Below are 23,350 nucleotides of genomic sequence, written 5' to 3' on the forward strand. Positions count from 1 at the left end.
ACGGTAAAAGAAGCACAGACAAGACGGATGCCTCCATGTTCATGTACCGGAGGTTAGAAAATAAAAATATGTATATTACGATTTGGTTTCAATTATTACAATAGAACATAAGTGATACATTTTCTTTAAAGAAAATGTTTTCTCCCTTCCACAGCAATGACCTCTGCACAGACCATGCGCACAACACCCTTTCAAAAAGTCACCGTCTGTATAAGCAAAGCAAAATCCGTCCTACTGGCGATCAGTACAAGATTTAGGGATGTTACATATGTCTTAAAGTGGAAGGTACCCATTTATTTTAATTTTTTTTTAGTTCATTGATATTAGACATCATGCTACTTCTTGATATCTTGTACAAAGGTCTCATAATTCAAGAGGCACAGTAACGTGAGAAGCACATAGGTTATGTTGTCCCATGGTTTTAACCACCATTGCCCGACTTATGCCCCCTACATACAGTACGATACGTGCCCCTCATACAGTACGGGTCTTTGTAGACTTTTTTTTCAAGAAATAGTATCAATTTTGTCTGCAGGTTCTATGTACAGAAAAGAGAAAAGCTGTAATACCAGACACAAACACCCAAAAAAAAAAACAGTGGTGATGTTCCTAGGGGAAAAAACAGACCCTTTTTGCTGCCACTTCCTTTGGGCAAAACACAGGTGAACAAGGTCATGTGCAAAAAGCTACACAGAAGAACAGAGATCACAATATTGGCCCATGCTTTAGAGTTTTACCTAAAATATTAATTCAAGAGAAAAAAGTTTTGGAAGAAAAAAAAAAACTCTTGAAAAGTAACCAAAATGCAGGTGTGCTGCAAAAAATGTAATAAAAATGCAAAAAATTGGCATTGACCGGATCAGTCCCAGGTTATCTGAGGCTTCCTCTGTAGCTACCGGTTTAAACCAATTTTTGGGTTCCACGAGGCATACAGTGGATACAGGCAAATGGCTTCAGTACAAAGAAAAAGATATTCTTCACAAACTCCTCACCTCGGCAAACAAAACAGCACTCGTTCTCTGGAAGAATTTGATCCTCTTCTGTGCAGTTCAATGGCGGACAGGGCTCGGCTGCCTTCTGTAAAGCTCCATTCTGTAAGCAAATAATGATATTATCTGTATTAATAGAGCTGCGTGCGGCGCATTGTGACAAGACGGAAAGGTCAAAGCGTCTTTAATCGCCGGCGCTGCCATTCAGTGCGAGAGCGGACTTCTTACTGGCAGAGAAAATAATCACAGGCTTACAAGAAGTGTAATGGAGAGAGATCCCCCCATTGTAACAGCGGAGGCTTACTTCACACGCTGTGGAGGAAGAGCCCGAAACTAAAATCAAAGCGGTAAGATGCTCCATTGAGGACTCGCGCCCTCTCCAGGAGAATAAAAGGCAGCAATTAGAGGCCGTGAACACATTTGACATGGAAAACTTTTTTTTATCCATGTTAGTGGCTTGGGTAATAAAAAGTCAAAAAGTTTCAGTTTTTATTCATTTTAAGGCCTTAAGATACAGTTTTCATCCTGATTCAAGATTGGTCTCTTCTGGGAGTGTCTGTCCCAGTAATATAGGCTGGATGTGAGCTCTATGTATATCCAGTGTCCGGAATTCAGGAGCCAAGATATCAGCACAGCTTCTATCCTGTACTAACTCTTCTGGGAGTGTCTGTCCCAGTAATATAGGCTGGATGTGAGCTCTATGTATATCCAGTGTCCGGAATTCAGGAGCCAAGATATCAGCACAGCTTCTATCCTGTACTAACTTGCTCCCCAAGTGCTTTCTTCCTTATCCACACCCTTTTTTATCTCTGCCCTTCCTGAGATACTTTCTCCCCTCTCCATGATGTGGAGATCGGTGTACAAACCCTTCCCCCTTCTTTCTGCCCTGTATATACAAAAAGGGGGTAAGACAAGAGAGCCGAGCTAGATAAAGGACTTACAGACTCTACAATAGCAAAATGATAGTGAATTTTTAATCAAGACTATATAGAAAGTTGTATGACTTTGCATTTAGGAAGAAAATAAACATTAAAAAAAATGTGAAGGTGAATATAGCCTTTACTAGATATCCCCACCCATGTGTAAATGTGCTGAAATGAACACTGAGCCCCTTTGTTTCTGCGACAGGAGAGGATCTGAGCATCCGGCCCCCACCAATAAAAACATGCAAGATGTTATGGATGTCAAATTTAATAATAAATAAACAAAAAAAATTATAAAAATTAATAAGTCCTCTATATGTATCGGATCGGTCAAGCCAAAACTAACAGCTTCACATATGCCTAGGACCGTCTGCTAGGTTGGGGGTGAGAGGTCTGTGAAAGACCACTATGTGGCCATGTGAATTAGCCATGACTAGCATAGTGTTGATGGTGGAGAGACAGACCCTATTGGGAGTCAATCAACCAAATGGAAAAAAGATAAAATGGACGTATGGCCCCTAAGGCCGGGGTTCCCAGCCAAGGCTGTTCCTATATAATACATCACTGGTGCATATCTATAAAGTATTTTAGTGTCTTACTAATTCCCATCCTGCACAACGTCTGAAAAAAAACCCGAGAGTCATCAATAAGGGTCTCTCTATTTAACCTCTCTGTGTAAAATTTCCAAGAGCGCAAACATTTCAATGAGATTTATGCAAATTCTGACAAGTTATTTACAACACTGTCTCCATCCGAGCCGAGGTGACATCGAGTCATCAAAAAACAAACACAATTCGCAATTCTAAGCGAAGGTTAATTACAATGCACTTCAACACGCTAACCAAGGAACGGCCGGAGGGGTAGGAGAGCCCACTAGAAGAAATGGCTTAATATGTAACGAGGCCGTCATCAAGACGTTACCATTATTCATTATACAAATCAATTTCTGTAAATTATTAGGGGGAGAGGTCTGTAAAAAAAATAACATCAATGTGCAAAAAATTAAAATTAGGAACTATTATTGGGTGCAGCACTTCCATACATCAGTTTCAGGACGTACAGAACAGGTCTCCTCCGTACATCCTGTTCTGGCCATACAGATACGTGATCGTTACAGACAATCACTAGCTGCAGTGGTCACATGCCGGCCCAACTAGAAGAAGAAGTGAAAAGACGAGCAAAAAATACTTGAACTTACTTTACATTCTTTGCAGGTTGTAGTCAGGATCTTCTGACCTTCAGCCAGGACTTTTCCACCATAAATGCATTTGGCTGTAGTGTGGAGAAAACACAACACAACAGAAGACATTACAATTTATAACTTGAGTCACTCGCTTTGCTGCCCTTCCGATCTTTCCTTTCTGGACATCAGTTTACATACAGTATATGCTCCATAGATTTACAATGGAGTATCCTCGTGTGAAACATTTCTATAGCCCTCAGCTATACATAATTACAGAGAGTTCTTCTTCATCCCATCACCAATGAAATCTTTTCAGAATTTCATTCTCAGATGTTTCTAAGGAGGGAACTAAGTCAAAGAACTTCAGAAGAACTACTGTATTGCTGATAGAGTTTGAAGAACACTGGCCCACAACTCCATTGTAAATGGAAAATCCATGGTAAATCCATTTCTTAAACCACATTCACACGTTCAGTATTTTACATCAGTATTTGCAAGTCAAAATCAGGAGTGTAACAATTAGATGAAAAGTATAATAGAAACACGTCATCACTTCTGCATTTTTCACCCACTCCTGAAATTTTGGCTTACAAATTTTGATGTTAAATAATGACCAAGTACTGGACATGTGATCATACCCTAAAGGTGCTTTTGACATGAAATTCTCAGCAGATGTTGGTAACAACCCATCCAATCCACCCAGGAAAAGAAAACAACCATATATGTCCATAAATTAAGCTATGTTTAATAATCAGAAATGACACAGGGAACAAGTATTTAACACGCTTATTGAAGTATATTTAATATTTCGTACAAAAGCCTTTGTTGGTGATGACCGCTTCAAGAGTGAATGAACATCCTCCAAGGCCGGTGATTCCATAATTTTTGCTATCGGTTGTAGTCGCAGGCATTGCTCATGTGTGATTTTGGCTAATTCCTCCACACAAACACTCTTCGCATCCTGAATATCCTGGGCTCCTTCTATGATCTCGAAGCTTCAGTTCCTTCCACACATTTTCTACTGGATTCAGATCCGGTGATCGGCTCGGCCATTCCAGCAGATTTATTTTCTTTCTCTGAAACTAATTGAGCGTTTCCTTGGCTGTGTGTTTGGGATCATTGTCTTGCTGAAATGTCCACCCTTGTTTCATCTTCATCATCCTGACAAAATATTTTTATGAAGAATGTCTTGGTCCATTTGTTCATTCATCCTACTTCAATTGCAACAGTTTATTAGTGCCGTATGTTGAAAAACAGCCCCACATCATCATGTTTCCACCTTCAAACTTCACTGTTGCTATGGTGTTCTTGTGGTGATATGCAGTGCCTTTTGGACTCCAAACATGGTGTGAATTATTGTATCCAAAGAGTTCACTTTTGGTCTCAACTGACCAGACCACATTCTCCCAGTATTTTACATTCTTGCCTAAATGTTGTTGAGCAAATTTTAAATGTGCTTGATTATGCTGTTTGATCAGCAAAGGAGTTTTGCGTGGTGAGTGTGCATACAAGCCATGAAGTCTGAAGGATGAGCGTGCATAAAGGCAGGGGAAGTGGAGTGTATTACTTTTAGTTTACTTAGAAAACAATTGTATCTGCTGTTTCCAGGTTTTTGTGTAGCTCCCCACAAGTGGTCCTTGGCTCTTGGACATCTCTTCAGAATTATTTTCACTCCTCTGTCTGAAATCTTATGGGGAGCACCTGGTCGTAGACTATTTATGGTGAAATTATATTATTTCCACTTCTGGATTACAGCCTCAACAGTGCTTACAGGAACCTTCAGTAATTCTTCTCTAGCCAATGCCATCAGTATGTTCTGTAACAATAAGGTTTCAAAGGTCTTGAGAGTGCTCACTGGTTTTACCCAGCAAGAGATGTCCCTGTGTGGCACCTTGGTAATGAGACACCTGTTTATAAGCCAACAGTTGAACCAGTTGATAATTTTACTAAGTGGCAGGACTGCTTTTTAATTACTGATAGATTTCAGTTTGTCATGACTTTCCGTGGCTTTTTGCACCTCTCTTTCTTCATGTGTTCAATACCTTTTCCTGTGTCATTTCTCATTAATACACAAAACTTAATTTATGGACATTTATGGTGATTTTTTGTCTGTGTTGATTGAATGGGTTGTTATTGATATCTAGTGAGAATTTAATGTCAATAGCACCTTTAGAAATATATTTACTCAGAAAATTGATGACTTGCTGAATGCTTATTTCAGTCGCTGTGTGTGTGTATATCCATAGTTACAGACTAAAAACAACTCTTTTATGTAGTCTAATCGTGCAGTCGTATGATACTCTACGCGCTATCTTCATCCTTGATTCTACATACAGGAGAAGAGACGGCAGATGAAAAAGAATAAGAAAATGAATTAATTCTCCAAGAAAATTATTGCAATTACATGTTTACTTATACACATGTTTATTTCCTTTGTGAGGAAAAAAAAGCAAATTGGACATAAATTCACACAAAACGCCAGAAGTGGGTCGGACAAAATTGTTGGCACCATCAACTTAAATTGGTTTCACATGCTTTGGAATACAAAACTGCAATCAATCGCTTCCTAAAGCTAGCAACAACGGGGCGTGGCCTGAACGTCCATGTGAGCGGACGTGTGACAGAGCGCTCCCGCTGCTAACGCACAATTTATCCTTATAAGCCGCAGCTGAGCGGCGATTCAAGGCGCTTACCGGCTGCAGGAAAGTCCCGGGAGTGCGGCGGTGAATAGAGGCGGCCTCGAGGTCAACAAATATGACCAGGAGGAGGCAAAGAGATGCAGGAGCCGGCGAGGCTGGGATCAGCCAAGATGGCGCCGACGCCAGAGAGAAGGCGGAGAAGGACAACGCGGCATGCCAGAAGAGAATGTCGGCGGCGGCAAAGCTCCAGCAGTTTGCTGGAGTGGAGGCCGCAGGGAACACAGGAAAAGCAGAGGAGGATGCCGGAGCAGACACAGACACAGAAGGAGAGGAGGAAAGCCCAGCAGAGGAGCAGGAGGTACAACAGGGGAGCAGGGATGGTGACATGGCGGTGGTAGTAGGGGGATCTGAAGATAAGGAGTCAGGAGCAGAGCCCACCCTTAGAGATGTCTTTGCACTGGTATCATCATGCAAACAATCCCTCACCCAGCAGCTACAGGAGGTCAAGGGGGATACAGCCCAGATAAATGCAGCCCTGCAGAAGATTGACAAACGTGTGGGGGCTGTGGAGGAAAGAGTGAGCACGGCAGAAGACCATATAGTGCAGCTGCAGAAAGCGGAGAGGAAGTTTACTCAGGCAATATCGGAGCTGGCTGCAAAAAATGAGGATCTGGAGAACAGGTCCAGAAGAAATAACATTCGTATAGTGGGTGTCCCTGAAAAAATTGAGGGGAGGAATCCCACGGAGTATATTGAAAGCTGGCTCCTTGAGACCTTTGGTGATGCAGCACTGACAAAAGTATTTGCGGTAGAAAGAGCCCACAGGGTCCCACCGAAACCACCTGTCCCTGGAGCAAATCCCCGTACCATGCTTGCCAAAATCCTAAACTACAGAGACAGAGACATTATCCTGAGGAAAGCTAGAGACATGACGGATCTGACAATTGGAGGTCAAAGAGTTGCTATTTACCCTGACTATTCCGCCCTGGTACAGAAACAACGGATGATGTTCACGGGTATCAAGAGACGGCTGAGAGAACTGGGAGTGCAATACTCCATGATGTTTCCGGCACGACTGAGAGTGGTAGCGCTGGATAAGATTCATTTTTTCCAGACGCCGGAGGACGCTACCCAGTGGATAGATCTTAATGCTAAAAAGCTTAAAGGGAAAGGAGATTGAAAATGTGGGGTGGGTTAGTCGGGAGGTATTTTAATTCTTTCAAAAAGGGGAAAAAGAGATGGACTGACAGTACACTGGTAATTGAAATGTGAAGGTTGGAGGGTGGAGCTGGGTATTATTCAGGGAATGTACTGGGTGTGCTGATGCGGCGGAGAAGTACGAGGGAGGAAGGGTGTGCAGCGTACTAAAAGTTTATTTAGTTTCTTGCAGTTGTAATTTAATACAGGTTGAATTATATTGTTCTTCTAAGAATTGCGCCGAATTCTGTTATAAACGGTAGCGGGAGGCGGAAGGAGAAGGTTACGTTAACAAGAGTGTTCGCAATGGGTGATGGTGCCCCACTCTTGATAAGAGGCAGAATGTATAGTATTGGGGGGTGTGGGGGAGGGGGGGGAGGGGTAAGGGTGGGGAGGGAAGTTAGACAGCTCAGAACGGGAAGTAAAGACATAACTAAAGATGATGAGTCACATAATAGGGGACCGCTTTAAGATTTTGAGTTGGAATGTGAGAGGTCTGGCGGATAAATCTAGGAGAGCTGCGAGCTTGCAGTATGCGAAGGATCAGCGGGCTTCTATGATATGCTTGCTAGAGACGCACTTGATACAGGAGAAAGTGGATGTACTGAATAGACGTTGGATACAGAAAGGGTATCATTCTACCTTTTCGACGTACTCAAGAGGTGTGTCAGTGTTGGTGCCGGTGGGAGTGCAGTATGAAGAGGTGAAAGTATGTGTGGATGCTGAGGGTCAGTATGTGGTGATACAATGTATATTGTATGGAGTGAGATTGTGTGTGGCGGCAATGTATATTCCACCTCCATATTCAAGTAAGAAGATCAGGGAGGTGTTGGAGAGGGTGCAACGATGGGAACCACTACCACTCTTAATTATTGGGGATTTGAACAATATCTGTGATGACTTTTGGGATAAAAATAAGAACACCCAGAACAGGTCGGAGGGGCACACTACAACATTTGGTACCTATGTGCGTGAAATAGGCATGATTGATCTATGGAGAGTTAGACATGTTGGGGAGAGAGGGTACTCGTGCTACTCGCCGGCTCATGCTACGCTATCCAGAATTGATATGGCGCTGGGTAACCGCCTGTTGGACACAATGGTGGGAGAGGTGCGTTATCTGCCGAGGGCCCTTTCGGATCACAGTCCAATTGAGGTGGAGGTTAGGTTGTTGGGGACACGGACCGCAAGTGGGAGAGAATGGAAGATCCATCCTAACTGGTTACAGAGTATTGATTTGGACGGTATAGGGAAGGAGGTGACGGAATTCTTTGCTTTAAATGATGGGAGTACAGATGCTCTAACTGTTTGGGATGCAATGAAAGCGTACCTGAGAGGGTTACTATTTAGAGACATTAGTAGGTGTAAGAGGAAGACGAGGGAAGCGGAGAGAGTGGCGTTGGAGGAGCTGAAAGCCGCAGAGGACGAGATGGTAGTGCTGGGGACTTCTGAGGCAGAGAAAAGGTTGAGAACAGCGCAAAATTGTATGGAAAAGATTCTGCTGGGAAAAGCTGAAAGGAAGCGGGAGTTTCAGAGGGTGGCTTATTTTCAGGAGGGAGAAACAGTGGGACACATGCTATCGGTGGTAGCCGCGGCTCAGCGTGGTACCTCGTATGTACATTCGTTGGTTTCAGATGGGGGGAGCAGGGTATCTGAAACACCTGAAATTATAAAGGTCTTTGCGGACTTTTACGCGGACTTATATTCCTCCAGGGTCAATGAGTCAGCCGGAGATACGGAGACTTTCCTTGAGAGTCTGGGTCTTCCGAAATTGAGTGAGGAGGATGGGGTGAGCCTCGATGCCCCTATCACCGAGGAGGAACTGAGTCGGGCGCTGAAGTCTATGGCTAATGGGAAGGCACCTGGGGTTGATGGGTTACCAGCCGAAATCTATAAAAGTTTGGAGGAAGTGCTGATTCCCAGATTAAAGTTAGTACTGGAGGAGGCTGGATGCCAAGGGTATCTCCCAGCATCTATGAGGGAGGCTATTATAGTGGTTATTCCGAAGGAGGATAAGGATCTGGGGAAGCCCGAGTCGTATCGACCAATCTCTCTGTTAACCATCGATGTCAAACTTTTGGCCAAGGTGTTAGCTACCCGTTTGTCCAGCGTCATTGCTAGCCTTGTACATCCGGATCAGTCTGGTTTTATGCCTGACAGGTCTACAGCGGTTAATCTGCGGAGGCTGCATATGAACCTACAGCTGAAGTCTGACAACTGTGGCCGAAGGGTTATTGCATCCTTGGATGCCCATAAGGCGTTTGACAGTGTGGAGTGGGGATATCTCTGGCGGGTGTTGAAGTGTATGGGTATTGGTCCGCAATTTGTGGCATGGACTCAACTGTTATATTCACTACCAACAGCTAGAATTAGAGTGAATGGGGAACTTTCTCAGCCTATAAAGATGGCCAGAGGTACGAGGCAGGGTTGCCCACTGTCGCCCCTTCTGTTTGCCTTAGCTGTGGAGCCACTGGCCGCTAAGATCCGACAATCGGATGAGGTTCCTGGGTTCAGATATGGGAGTGTTGAGGAGAAGATCGCGTTATATGCAGATGACATTTTACTGTTCCTGGCGGACCCGGATGAAGCCTTGAATGGGGCTATCGAGATCATTGGGAAATTTGGAGCCTTGTCGGGATTGAGGATAAATTGGGATAAATCGGTCCTCTTCGAGGTGGATGGGGTGGAGGAGAGCAGAAGTGAGCCATTGGGAGAGGGGCGGCTTAAGGTGGCATCCCTTTTCAAATACCTGGGAATATGGATCTCGATGCCAGTTACAGAGTTTTTGTATAGGAATTTGACTCCTCTCATGGGCGCCCTTAAAGCAAAAGTGGATGCGTGGAATAAATTACACCTATCGGTGGTGGGTAGGGTTAATCTCATTAAAATGGTTCTGATGCCCAAATTACTTTACGTCCTACATAATGCGCCAGTTTGGATTCCACGTGGGAAATTCCGGCAGATTAATGCTCTTTTTAGAAGCCTGATATGGGGGAGGAGGTACCCACGTATCCGCCTGGAGACGCTTCAGCGACCCAAGGAAGATGGAGGATTGGCTTTACCCAATCCTGAGTTATATTTTCTTGCAGCCCAGAGCCAGCATTTGAAGGGCTGGGCGCGGGGAGCGTCTACCAGTGCGGTACAACACTTGATGGAGAGGGTGACAAACCGAAGACCGGTGGCGCAGTGTCTGGAGGATGGCTCCTTGGGAGTATTGGGGAAATTATACCCAACTATGTTTTTGATACATAAATTATGGACCAGACTGCGACATATTCGGGGGGTTACGGGGCTGACTAAATTTACACCGATATGGCTTAATAATAATTTGGTTGAGTTTGCGGCTCTTGGAGTGCTGGTGGAGTGGCAGGCCAAAGGAATCCACTTGGTGGCTCAGATAATTCAACAACAAGGATTAAAGTCCTTTTCGCAGCTGCAGGGAGAGTTTGGATTGAGACCGACTGGGGAGTATCAATATGCTCAGATGAAACATGCCTTTAAAGCGCAAAACAAGGGCGGTGGTATTGAGATCCAGGAGGACATAGTTCTGGAATACGTATGTGGGGAAGGGTCCACAAGGGGAGTCATTACCACCCTTTATAAGGACCTTCTATATGCATATTTACTAGACTTCCCTCTAAAAGCGAGAGCGAAATGGGAAAGAGATTTAGGCCCAATGGAGGATGAAACCTGGGAGTCGGTGTTGGAGTGGGTTCCACGAGTGTCACTGAGCGAGCCGTATAGACTATCGCAGCTGTACATCTTGCACAGAGTCTATAAATCACCGGAAGTGTTGCACAGAGCGGGGTTGCGTGCGGACTCTGAATGCCCGAGATGTAAGACTGAGAATGCAGGAATATACCACATGATGTGGACATGTCCAAGACTGGTTGCTTTCTGGTTGGTGGTAATGAGCCGTGTGGAAGGGGCGTATAAATGCAGAGTGCCGAGAGATCCGATAGTGTGTATACTGGGACATGTAGAGGAAATTAGAGTGGATAACACCTGGAAGATAGCAATAGCTAGGCTATTATATATGGCAAGGAAGGTAATAGCAAGGAACTGGATCAAGGATGAGCCGCCTACAAGGGGTGAATTCCTGAAATATGTTAAACATGGTCTCAATTTGGAAAGGGGGGTATACAAAAGACGTGGGAAAATAGAAACGTTTGATAAAATGTGGTCTCCGTGGCTCGAGCTGGGATAGTAGGTATGGGAAATGGGAGGATGAGGGCCTCTGAAAGGAAGAGAGTGCTAAAGAACAAGCGGACATAAGTGATTCAAATGGATCAAAGAGCCATCAATACTGGTAACAAAGTATAACTGGGTATGAGCTGTCAGGGGAGGGGGAGGTTTGGGTTTTGTTGGGATTGTTGGTGGTTTGGAAAATGTAAAAATTTTGTAATATACTGGAAAATGCATAAATTGTATTGTTCATATTCGCTTTCAATAAAAATCTATTTAATAAAAAAAAAAGCTAGCAACAACGTTCTTATACCTCTAAACTGGAATTTTTGACCACTCTTCTTTTGCCAACTGCTCCAGGTCTCTCATATTTGAAGGCGCCTTCTCCCATCAGCAATTTTGAGATCTCTCTACAGGTGTTAAATGGGATTTAGATTCGGACTCATTGCTGACCACTTCAGAAGTCTCCAGCGCTTTGCTTCCATACATTTCTGGGTGCTTCTTGAAGTATGTTGGGGGTTATTGTGCTGTTGTTAGACCCATGACATAGGACATAAACCCAGCTTTCGGACACTAGGCACTACATTGTCACCCAAAATACTTTGGTAATCTTCAGATTTCATGATGCCTTGCACACAGTCAAGGCATCCAGTGCCAGAGGTAGCAAAACAATCCCAAAACATCTTTGAACCGCCACCATATTTAACTGTAGGTACTGTGTTCTTTTCGTTCTATGGCTCATTTCTTTTTCGGCAAGCAGTACAATGATGAGCTTTACCAAAAAGCTTTATCTTGGTCTCATCTGTCCACAAGAACTTTTCCCAGAAGGATTTTGGCTAACTCAAGCACATTTTGGCAAACTGCAGTCTAGCATTTTTATTTCTCTGTGTCAGCAGTGGGGTCCCTTTTGGGGGCTCCTGCCACAGAGTTTCATTTGATTCAAAGGTGAGCGGATAGTGTGAACTGACACAAATGCACCCTGAGCCTGCAGGACAGCTTGAATTTATTTTGGGACTTGATTGAGGCTGCTTATCCCCCATTTGGACTATTCTGCATTGCAACCTTTCATCAATTTTTCTCTGCCGTCCACGTCCAGGGAGATTACCTACAATGCCATGGGTTGCAAACCTCTTTACTATGTTGCACACTGTGGACAAATTAACATTAAGATCTCTGGAGATGGACTTGTAACCTTGAGATTCCTGATATTGTTCAACAATTTTGGTTCTCAAGTCCTTTGACAGTTTTCTTCTCCTCTTTCTGTTCTCCATGCTTAGTGTGGCACACACAGACACACAATGCAAAGGTTAAGTCAACGTCTCTTTTTATCTGGTTTTAGGTGTGATTGTCATATTGCCCACACCTGTTACTTGTCACAGTTTGAATGAGCATCACGTGCTTGAAACAAAGTTATTTACCCACAATTTTGAAAAGGTGTCCACAATTTTGTTGGGCCCATTTTTGGGGCTTTGTGCGAAATTATGTTCAATTTGCCTTTTTTTCCTCATTTTTTTATGTTGTTCCAAGGATATAAAGGAAATAAACAGGTGTATGACAAAACAAGCGAAATTGCAATCATTTTTGGGGAGAAATACTTCATTTCCTGGAATAATTTCAATGATGCTAACACTTTCAGCCATGACTGTATACATCTCCACTTTAGGCCGCCTGATTTTACAATATTCCTACAATTGTTGGCGCATTAAAATTATCAGGTATATATGACAATGTGCCACTCAGGAGCCGTCAGTTGTAATATACATCCATCTCCTAAAGATTATCCATCAGCAGGTTTGTCAGAATATGATCTGCGCTTCTTATACAAATTATATCATAAATGCAGGCCTCCGGGTTTCGCTTATTACTACACAATCCCATTAAGATGACAGCACCCTCTCCTCCTCCGTTTGTATGATGTCTGGTCCGCATTGGCATAAAAGGCGGATTCCCATCATAAACATTAACGACCTATAAAAACGACTCCATTAATGGATTCAGACCGGCTGTCCAACTCACAGAAGTCAAGAGAGCATTGAGACACAACAAACTCCAGGAGCTCATGTCCCATTTTTATGTCATGCTAGCCCTGTGGACAATCAGCGCCGGCTTCGCTGGCCCCACCTTATGACGTATGAAACATCAAGAGGACTGTGGCTGATCCCTGACTTCCTCTTGATGTTCAAATTATCTCAAGGTGAGATTGCAGAGCGAGGGAACAGGGCTAGCGTGACATAATGTCATGTGAGCCCTGGGAGAGCGAGTGTCGACACCACTGGAATGGTGCCAGGACTGCAGGCGAGTATAAGTGTTTTTATTTTAACGGGGGCAAGGTGTTGGCCTAGCAGTGAACAACCCTTTAAATACTGCAATTTTTTTTTTTTTTTTAAATGTCAGATCCCTCTATCATATACATAGGGATCCCGTACACAAATTTAATTTACATATACTTTTTAATTGTAACTTTTATTCTAAATAATTTTATCTTCTATTCAAATCACCTATGAAGACCAGATTTTTGGTGGATTATGTACATCATCCCTAATGTCAAGCAACCAGTGAGGTGGAGCGGAGAGGGTAAGCAACTAGGAGGTATCCATTCCCGAAAATTCAGCTTTACCGGCATTAGTTCATTGCACACCTGTAATACACCTGGATGTGCCGATTACAACGGGGCTCTATACTGTGGCTAATAAAAGGGTAAGCAAAATGAGGACTGTTCCTCATTATATTGTTATTCTATTAGTAGAGCCCGCTTCAATGAGTTGTCCTACACCCAAGTATGGCTTGTGGGTGTCCCCAATGGCGACCATCACCGGAGTCATATAATCCGGTAGCCCTTCTGTACCCCCTATGGTAACAATGCATCTGGATTATAGACAATCCCTTTAAGGTCTTTGTGCTCCCAGCCTCAAGCACAGGAAGGTGCAGCTCACTCAGCAGACCGTAATACTCACTCCAATTTCAGCTGATCTTTTTTAAAACAACTTACTTAAATTCTCGACGCTTTAATTTTCACAGACCATAAAAAAAACTATTATTATACCTCGAGGTCTGCGATACATTTATACAATTACAGGATCATTTTATTTGCTGGTTCTTTCATGTGGGAATGTCACGGGAAATTAAATACTGCTGAGAGAGCAGATATTCACTGGAGGAAAAAAAAAATTATATAAGTAAAAAATGTAGGAACCGAGATAAAAATATAAGAAAAAATATCTCACAGGAGGATATTATAAAATATTACAGAAGACATAGATATTACTAACAGTTATTGGTATTTTCTGTAATAAGTATCCAAAAATCAGAAGATCCCCAGTAGGTATTTTGGATTGACCTTTTCCTTAACGTCAGTCATTATATTCTATTTACGGTAGTTTACGGGAAAGTCAGATTTTTCAGTTTCCCATTGCTCCTGAATGAGGATTGATACCAATATGGATGAAGTTATACTATATCCTACACCAAGTTTTTCAAGGTCCCTGAGCCCAGAACTAATGATCAGCAGAAAAAAAATCCGACCATAGACCATCCTGACTGCAGAGACTACAGCACCTAATCCTCTACATTACATAAGGAAGGATGGCGGACTATAAAATCTACACCATGTAATCATGTTTCTGAAGCCCTTTGGGAACGATCACAATGTCCGACACATAATACAGCCTGCGAAGCATAAAACTCCAGATGATGGATGATCAAACAGGCACAATGCTATCCAGGAAAGACCCCGAAGAGAGAACATTGACTGAAGCATGTAAAACAATGTGCCAAACCACAGACCGGCAGAGAATACAGGAGGAGCGGAAACCTCTTCACACAATGAAAAACTCAAGTCACTGCTATTAATACGGAGCCAAAACAAAATAATGCTGAAAACAAGAATATAACTACTATAATACTGCACCCTATGTACAAGAATATAACTACTATAATACTGCCCCTATGTACAAGAATATAACTCATATAATACTGCTCCTATGTGCAAGAATATAACTACTATAATACTGCGCCCTATGTACAAGAATATAACTACTATAATACTGCCCCTATGTACAAGAATATAACTACTATAATACTGCTCCTATGTACAAGAATATAACTACTATAATACTGCTCCTCGGTACAAGAAAATAACTACTATAATACTCCCCCTATGTACAAGAATATAACTACTATAATACTGCCCCTATATACAGGAATATAACTACTATAACACTGCCCCTATGTACAAGAATATAACTACTATAATAGTGCCCCTATGTACAAGAATATAACTACTATAATACTGCCCCTATGTACAAGAATATAACTACTATAATACTGCCCCTATGTACAAGAATATAACTACTATAATACTGCCCCTATGTACAAGAATATAACTACTATAATACTGCCTCTATGTACAAGAATAACTACTATAATACTACCACTATGTGCAAGAATATAACTACTATAATACTGCCCCCTATGTACAAGAATATAACTACTATAATACTGCCCCTATGTACAAGAATATAACTACTATAATACTGCCCCTATGTACAAGAATATAACTACTATAATACTGCCTCTATGTACAAGAATAACTACTATAATACTACCACTATGTGCAAGAATATAACTACTATAATACTGCCCCCTATGTACAAGAATATAACTACTATAATACTGCCTCTATGTACAAGAATATAACTACTATACTACTGCCTCTATGTACAAGAATAACTACTATAATACTACTCCTATGTACAAGAATATACAGTTAGGTCCATATATATTTGGACAGAGAAAACATTTTTCTAATTTTGGTTCTAGACATTCCCACAATGAATTTTAAACAAAACAATTCAAGTGCAGTTGAAATTCAGACTTTCAGCTTTCATTTGAGGGTATCCAAATTAAAATTGGATGAAGGGTTTAGGAGTTTCAGCTCCTTAACACGTGCCACCCTGTTTTTAAAGGGACCAAAAGTAATTGGACAATTGACTCCATGGCTATTTCATGGAAAGGTGTGGGCAATCCCTTCGTTATGTCATTCTCAATTAAGCAGATAAAAGGCCTGGAGTTGATTTGAGGTGTGGTGCTTGCATTTGGAAGGTTTTGCTGTGAAGTAAACATGCAGTCAGAGGAGCTCTCCATGCAGTTGAAACAAGCCATCCTTAAGCTGCGAAAACAGAAAAAACCCATCCGAGAAATTGCTACAATATTAGGAGTGGCAAAATCTACAGTTTGGTACATCCTGAGAAAGAAAGAAAGCACCGGTGAACTCATCAATGCAAGAAGACCTGGGCGCCCACGGAAGATAACAGTGGTGGATGATCGCAGAATAATCTCCATGGTGAAGAGAAACCCCTTCACAACAGCCAACCAAGTGAACAACACTCTCCAGGAGGTCGGCGTATCAATATCCAAATCTACCATAAAGAGAAGACTGCATGAAAGTAAATACAGAGGGTTCACTGCACGGTGCAAGCCACTCATAAGCATCAAGAATAAAAAGGCTAGACTGGACATTGCTAAAAAAACATCTAAAAAAGCCAGCACAGTTCTGGAAGAACATTCTTTGGACAGATGAAACCAAGATCAACCTCTGCCAGAATGATGGAAAGAGAAAATTATAGCGAAGGCGTGGTACAGCTCATGATCCAAAGCATACCACATCATCTGTAAGACATGGCGGAGGCAGTGTGATGGCACGGGCATCCATGGCTGCCAGTGGCACTGGGTCACTAGTGTTTATTGATGATGTGACACAGGACAGAAGCAGCCGAATGAATTCTGAGGTATTCAGAGACATACTGTGTGTTCAGATCCAGCCAAATGCAGCCAAACTGATTGTCCATTTGTAGTATGAAACGACGACCAATGACCCAAAACATAAAGCCAAAGCAACCCAGGAGTTTATTAAAGCAAAGAAGTGGAATATTCTTGAATGGCCAAGTCAGTCACCTGATCTCAACCCAATTGAGCAGCATTTCACTTGTTAAAGACTAAACTTCAGACACAAAGGCCACAAACAAATAGCAACTGAAAACCACCGCAGTTGAAGGCCTAGCAGAGCATCAAAAAGGAGGAAACACAGCATCTGGTGATGTCCATGAGTTCAAGACTTCAGGCAGTTATTGCCAACAAAGAGTTTTCAACCAAGTACTAAAAATGAACATTTTATTTAAAATTATTGAATCTGTCCAATTACTTTTGGCCCTTTTAAAAACAGGGTGGCACATGTTAAGGAGCTGAAACTTCTAAACCCTTCATCCAATTTTAATGTGGATACCCTCAAATGAAAGCTGAAAGTCTGAACTTCAACTGCATCTGAATTGTTTTGCTTAAAATTTATTGTGGTAATGACTATAACCAAAATTAGAAAAATGATGTTTCTGTCCAAATATATATGGACCTAACTGTAACTAATATAATACTGCCTCTATGTGCAAGAATATAACTACTATAATACTGCCCCTATGTACAAGAATATAACTACTATACTACTGCCTCTATGTACAAGAATAACTACTATAATACTGCTCTATGTACAAGAATATAACTAATATAATACTGCCTCTATGTGCAAGAATATGACTACTATAATACTGCCCCTATGTACAAGAATATAACTACTATAATACTGCTGCTATGTACAAGAATATAACTACTATAATACTGCTCCTATGTACAAGAATATATCTACTATAATACTGTTCCTATGTACACGATTATAACTACTATAATACTGCTCCAATGTAGAAAAATATAACTACTACAATACTGCTCCTATATCCAAGTATATAACCATTATAATACTGCACCATGATATAAATAAGAAGATATAAATAAGAAAATATATATAAAAAAAAGACCAAATTAAAAATTAGATGACTTACGTCGGCAGATCTTGCAACATTGACCTGGAACATGGATGGGTAAATATTCTGGAGAGCAATTGACCGGGGGACACAATATATGTCGGCATTCAATAGCGCCATTCTAGAAAAAAATAGAAATGGTAGAATAAAGAAACAATATTTGCAGAACAGTGGGCAGTATTGGTCATAGGAAGACTTAGCGGTAAGTTAGGGGGGTGTACCACTTAATAGCTTCCTATATGTCCCCCATATAGATATTATGTTGCACCTCTACATACATACACTGCTCCCCCTCTTTATTTTCCAGGCTTTTTACCACCCACGTGTGTAGACTGCGCTGTTACCAATTGTTTCCTTCTATTATAATCCATTGCTGAATCCTTTCATTTTCTTTATAGAAGGATTCAGCGGGGCTGCCAAACACCAGTCGATAAGCTGAATTCCTGGAAATTCTCTATTTCTCAAGGATATAATTATTACAAATGCTACAACACATTTCGGGGAGGGAACGGCGTGTAGCACATAATGGATTGTAATTTCCCTCAGCACTTGGCGAATGGTAGAAAATGTGGAATTTCTCAGCATGGCGAGTTCAGTCACCCCGAAAAAAAAAGAAAAGTATTAGGAGGCACAGGTCATCTCACCTTACATGTACAGTTCCTGCAGTGGTCGTCATCTACCCAGGAGTCCCGGTCCCTGTAGATCACTCCTTGAACCTGACAAGTCTTCTCACAATGACAATTCTCCAGCTGGCTCAGTCTCGTCTCTGCATAGTTCAGCTGGAAAGACATATACATTGCAGAATAAGGTACATTGATTGTCCACGAATCAAAGAACAGTGCAGCTGTTAGTGGGGACATATATAGTTTATGGTGTAGGATTATCCCATAGCGAAAAAATGAAACTGAAAATGGAGCAAAAATATTTGAATGCAAAAAACATTGTACTCGGGGCCGGCGTCACCACCCGGCGCACCCAGGCCAGTTCCAGAGCTCTGGTCAAAAGGGAAGGTGGGAGCCCAGTCGCCATTAAGGACACTGGTACACTATGGGACCCTTGAGTTGGGGGGGCCTGGTGCCATCCCTGACACCAGGCCTCCCCGCATCGTACCTTTAACTGTTTCGGCATTCTGGATGCAAATACAGTTGAAAACAATGATGGGAGAGGGAGACGCCAGATGACGCTCCATCTCCCATCATTCCTCTTTTGCATCTGTTCTCTGTGACGTCTCAACACAGAGGATGTGATGACGTCACTACAGCGCGCCCTCTATGCTGAGCAGTGCAGAGGGTCAGGAGACCAGAGCAGTGTAGTTGGGGGGTGGAGAGGTGAGTAGTTGAATATTTTTTAGGTATGCAGCAATATATGAGGCCCATTATACTGTATAGAGCACTATGTGGGGCCTGTTATACAAAAAGGAGAAAAATATGTAGGGCCCATTACACTGTATGGAGCACTATGTGGGGCCATTATACTGTATAAAGAACTATATGGGGATCATTATACTGTACGGAACAATATATGGGGTCCATTATACTGTATGCAGCAATATATGGGGCCCATTATACTTTGTGCAGCAATACATGGGGCCCATTATGATGTATGCAGCAATATATGGTGCCCATTATACTGTACGGAGTACTATATGGGGCCCATTATACTGTGTGGAGCTCTATATGGCGCCCATTATACTGTATGGTACACTATATGGGGCCCATTATACTGTATTGGGCCCATTATACAGTGTGGAGCACTATATGGTGTCCATTATACTGTATGGAGCACTATATGGGGCCCATTATACTGTATGGAGCTCTATATTGGGCCCACTATACTGTATGGAGCACTATATGGGGCCCACTATACTGTATGGAGCACTATATGGGGCCCATTATACTGTATGGAGCACTATGTGGTGCCCATAATACTATATGGAGGACTATATTGTCTGGTCTAAAATGAAAAGTCTACAGTCAATCTATCTCTTCTATTTTAAGTTATGAAATAAAAAAATATGAAATATCATCTTTGAATGTGAGTCCTGGGAAGCGCTGCCATTCATGGGCTGGATGTGCTTTTCTTGAACTACAGTCAATCTATGTGCTGCGAGGATTATGTAATGTAAGAAGAAATTGAAATATTTGGCATTGTACTACACCTATATTTCTCTGTCGTATCTATGGAGGATGAATAGTGGTATGTGTTAAAGAGGCCCACTGAGACTCTTTCGCCCGTGGCCCATGAAAACCTGGAGACGGCCCTGATTGTACTATATTTTACTTATTAACTTCGTGTACACCAAGACCCAGAGGGGGGAGAGGAAAACAAAGTGAGAGCCACATGGGGGAGAGAGAGCGGGAGCCACAAAGGGTGGGGAGAGACAGAGCGGCAGCGACACAGGGTGGGGGGAGACAGAGCGGGAGCCACAAAGGGTCGGGGGGGAAATAAAGCGAGAGCCATAAGGGGGGAGAGAGCGTGGGAGCCACAAAAAGTAGGGGGAGACGGAGTGGGAGCCACACAGGGTGGGGATAGAGAGAGCTGGAGCCACACAGGGTGGGGGGAGACAGAGCGGGAGCCACACAGAGTGGGGATAGAGAGAGCTGGAGCCACACAGGGTGGGAGGAGACAGAGCGGGAGCCACACAGGGTGGGGATAGAGAGAGCTGGAGCCACACAGGGTGGGGATAGAGAGAGCGGGAGCCACACAGGGTGGGGATAGAGAGAGCGGGAGCCACACAGGGTGGGGATAGAGAGAGCGGGAGCCACACAGGGTGGGGATAGAGAGAGCTGGAGCCACACAGAGTGGGAGGAGACAGAGCGGGAGCCACACAGAGTGGGGATAGAGAGAGCTGGAGCCACACAGGGTGGGAGGAGACAGAGCGGGAGCCACACAGGGTGGGGATAGAGAGAGCTGGAGCCACACAGGGTGGGGATAGAGAGAGCGGGAGCCACACAGGGTGGGGATAGAGAGAGCTGGAGCCACACAGGGTGGGAGGAGACAGAGCGGGAGCCACACAGGGTGGGGAGAGAGAGCTGGAGCCACACAGGGTGGGGGGAGACAGAGCGGGAGCCACACAGGGTGGGGATAGAGAGAGCTGGAGCCACACAGGGTGGGGGGAGACCAAGCGGGAGCCACACATGGGGGTGTGGGGGGACAGTGCAGGTGCCACACAGGGGAGGAAACAAAGCAAGAGCCACACGGGGGACAGAGCGAGAGCCACACGGAGGGACAGAGCTAGAGCCACACGGAGGGACAGAGCGGGAGCCACACGGGGAGGGAGAGAGCGGGAGCCACACGGAGGGACAGAGCGGGAGCCACACGGGGAGGGAGAGAGCGGTAGCCACACAGGGGGAGGGAGAGCGGTAGCCACACAGGGGGGACAGAGCGGGAGCCACATGGGGGGGAGGGACAGAGCGGGAGCCACACAGGGGGGAACAAATACAGAGCCGGAGACGGGATAAAAATCACAATTATAACTCAGTGACAGAGGGCCAAATCATGACAAGAGCTTAACAGGAGAAAAGTTTGACCCAGAGACAGTGCAGACATGGCCCAGAATTTGGGACAAATATCCCACAGAGGAGTAAACACAATCCATAGAGGAAGGTAAACAACCTAAATAAGAAGGGGGGACACATCTTATACAAGAGAGGAGAATAACAAACTAAAGGGGGATAAACGTGACTTAACCGAAGATGATGAGCAAGATGACTTTGCTCTTCATTATTACTCACAGCATTCAAGTTTTCTAATAATAATTTGATACAAGATGTTGTTTGGATATTGGGGTCGTCCTGGATTCTGTCATTTCTACACTATTTACTGCTAAATTACAGCAGGATTTCCTCATTTACATTTTATAGGGAATTTATATAAAACATGTGATGAATTGTCTTTGCATATAAGACGACCGCAGTCATTGCTGTATGAAGCAGCTGCATGCTAATATGTTCCCTCTCTGGCCAGGAACGTTTATCTTCTCCATCACTTATCAGCCACAGATCGATATCTGAATATGATCTGGTGTTTCAGCCAAAAGATTCATTCTAAATTAAAATGCGGCCAACGGCGGGGGCCGGAGGGTATCCTGAAATCTCTGTCTGCAGAATAAATGAAGTTTCTCATTGCAGAATAGAAACATTTATACACATAATTGAAGGCAGGAACCCAGTATTGATAAATGATTAATTTGTCAATACCTCCCATATCACTAGGACACAAGTATAAAATGCCACTTCAAGCCATGGATAAATTAGGAGGAATGAGGGAAGGATCAATACGGAGAAAGAACGTTCCCCGACAATAAGGCACGATCTGAATGAAGAGACGCAGCGGACATCACCATCACGTCCTTAATGTGACATTAGGTTTCCCGAATGCAACAGATTATTAATCAAACTCAAAAAACTGCCAACCTCCAAACATATCACCATTTCCAGAATTGGCAATTACCCTTACATTTCCCAAGACTAATAAAAAAAATTCTGCAAATTTTACCAGTTGTTAAAGAATTGCATTGTAGGTAGGCAGGATGATTAGAGCAAGGAAGGAGGGGGCGCTGTTTCATTTGTATTTATGGACATTATTGCTTATGCCTACCGTAGTGGTGAAAAAGGGGACTGCAGGTTACAAATACAGCAAAAATGTAAAAACTATGAACAAAGTAAAAACTTGCTTATTATAGATTTATACTATACAATTTTTCCTTTTTGCACTCACCACTAGGGGGAGCTTTCTGCATACTATGTTTTTATTTGAGCTCAATGTATTTAAAGCAGGGGTGGGGCCATTTGAATATTTATACCAGCCTTCGGGGGGCTGTACAAACGCTGCCCACAAAGTGCATCCTGACTCTGGCACTGGTGTCAGGACGTAATCTTTCATTGCATGCCCTTCAGTGTTCAGTAGTGAACACTGCATGTGTGTTTGCTAACAGATCAAGAAGAAATTAATGAGCTGGTGGCCCAAGAATGCGGTCCCTAGGAATCTGCTCTGGGGCCTGATAAAAGGTCATCGAGGGCCTTAAATGGCCCTGGGGTCTGAGGTTCACCGCCCCTGATTTAAAGTATGCAGTGTGTTCCTAAGCTCCCCCTAGTGGTGGCTGCAGACTAGCAGAATTTTATCACTGAGCTGTCTGTGTATGCAGAGAAATTGTAGTTATGAATCTGAAAATCAGAGCACTAACTATTATACAGAAGTAACAAATCGTTTTTTTAACTTAAAAACAAAGTTATTCCTTGGGATTTCTTTTGGGCCATGTTAAATATATGACCTCTATGAGACGGATATTAATAGGTCACAACGTTCTATATCACATCCCCTCCTTTCCTTTTGTCTTAGTCTATGTGTTTGCTTGTTCATGAGC

The 23,350-nt window shown here is 43.1% G+C and overlaps 1 protein-coding gene across 4 annotated transcripts in view; it reads right to left on the reverse strand.

Annotated features, from left to right (window-relative positions):
* Window positions 1–23,350, reverse strand: part of NELL1 (neural EGFL like 1) — a 784,159-nt gene that overhangs the window by 491,865 nt on the left and 268,944 nt on the right. For all 4 annotated transcript variants that reach the window (XM_069738862.1, XM_069738865.1, XM_069738866.1 and 1 more), the window contains exons 8-11: window positions 18,630–18,764; window positions 18,004–18,106; window positions 3,111–3,184; window positions 993–1,092 (exon numbers count right to left, since the gene is read on the reverse strand). In XM_069738862.1, the coding sequence (XP_069594963.1) occupies window positions 993–1,092; window positions 3,111–3,184; window positions 18,004–18,106; window positions 18,630–18,764 (412 nt within the window). The remainder of the gene's footprint in view (window positions 1–992; window positions 1,093–3,110; window positions 3,185–18,003; window positions 18,107–18,629; window positions 18,765–23,350) is intronic.

This window comes from Ranitomeya imitator, chromosome 9 (genome assembly GCF_032444005.1).
Source record: "Ranitomeya imitator isolate aRanImi1 chromosome 9, aRanImi1.pri, whole genome shotgun sequence".
In the NCBI taxonomy this organism is placed as follows: domain Eukaryota; kingdom Metazoa; phylum Chordata; class Amphibia; order Anura; family Dendrobatidae; genus Ranitomeya; species Ranitomeya imitator.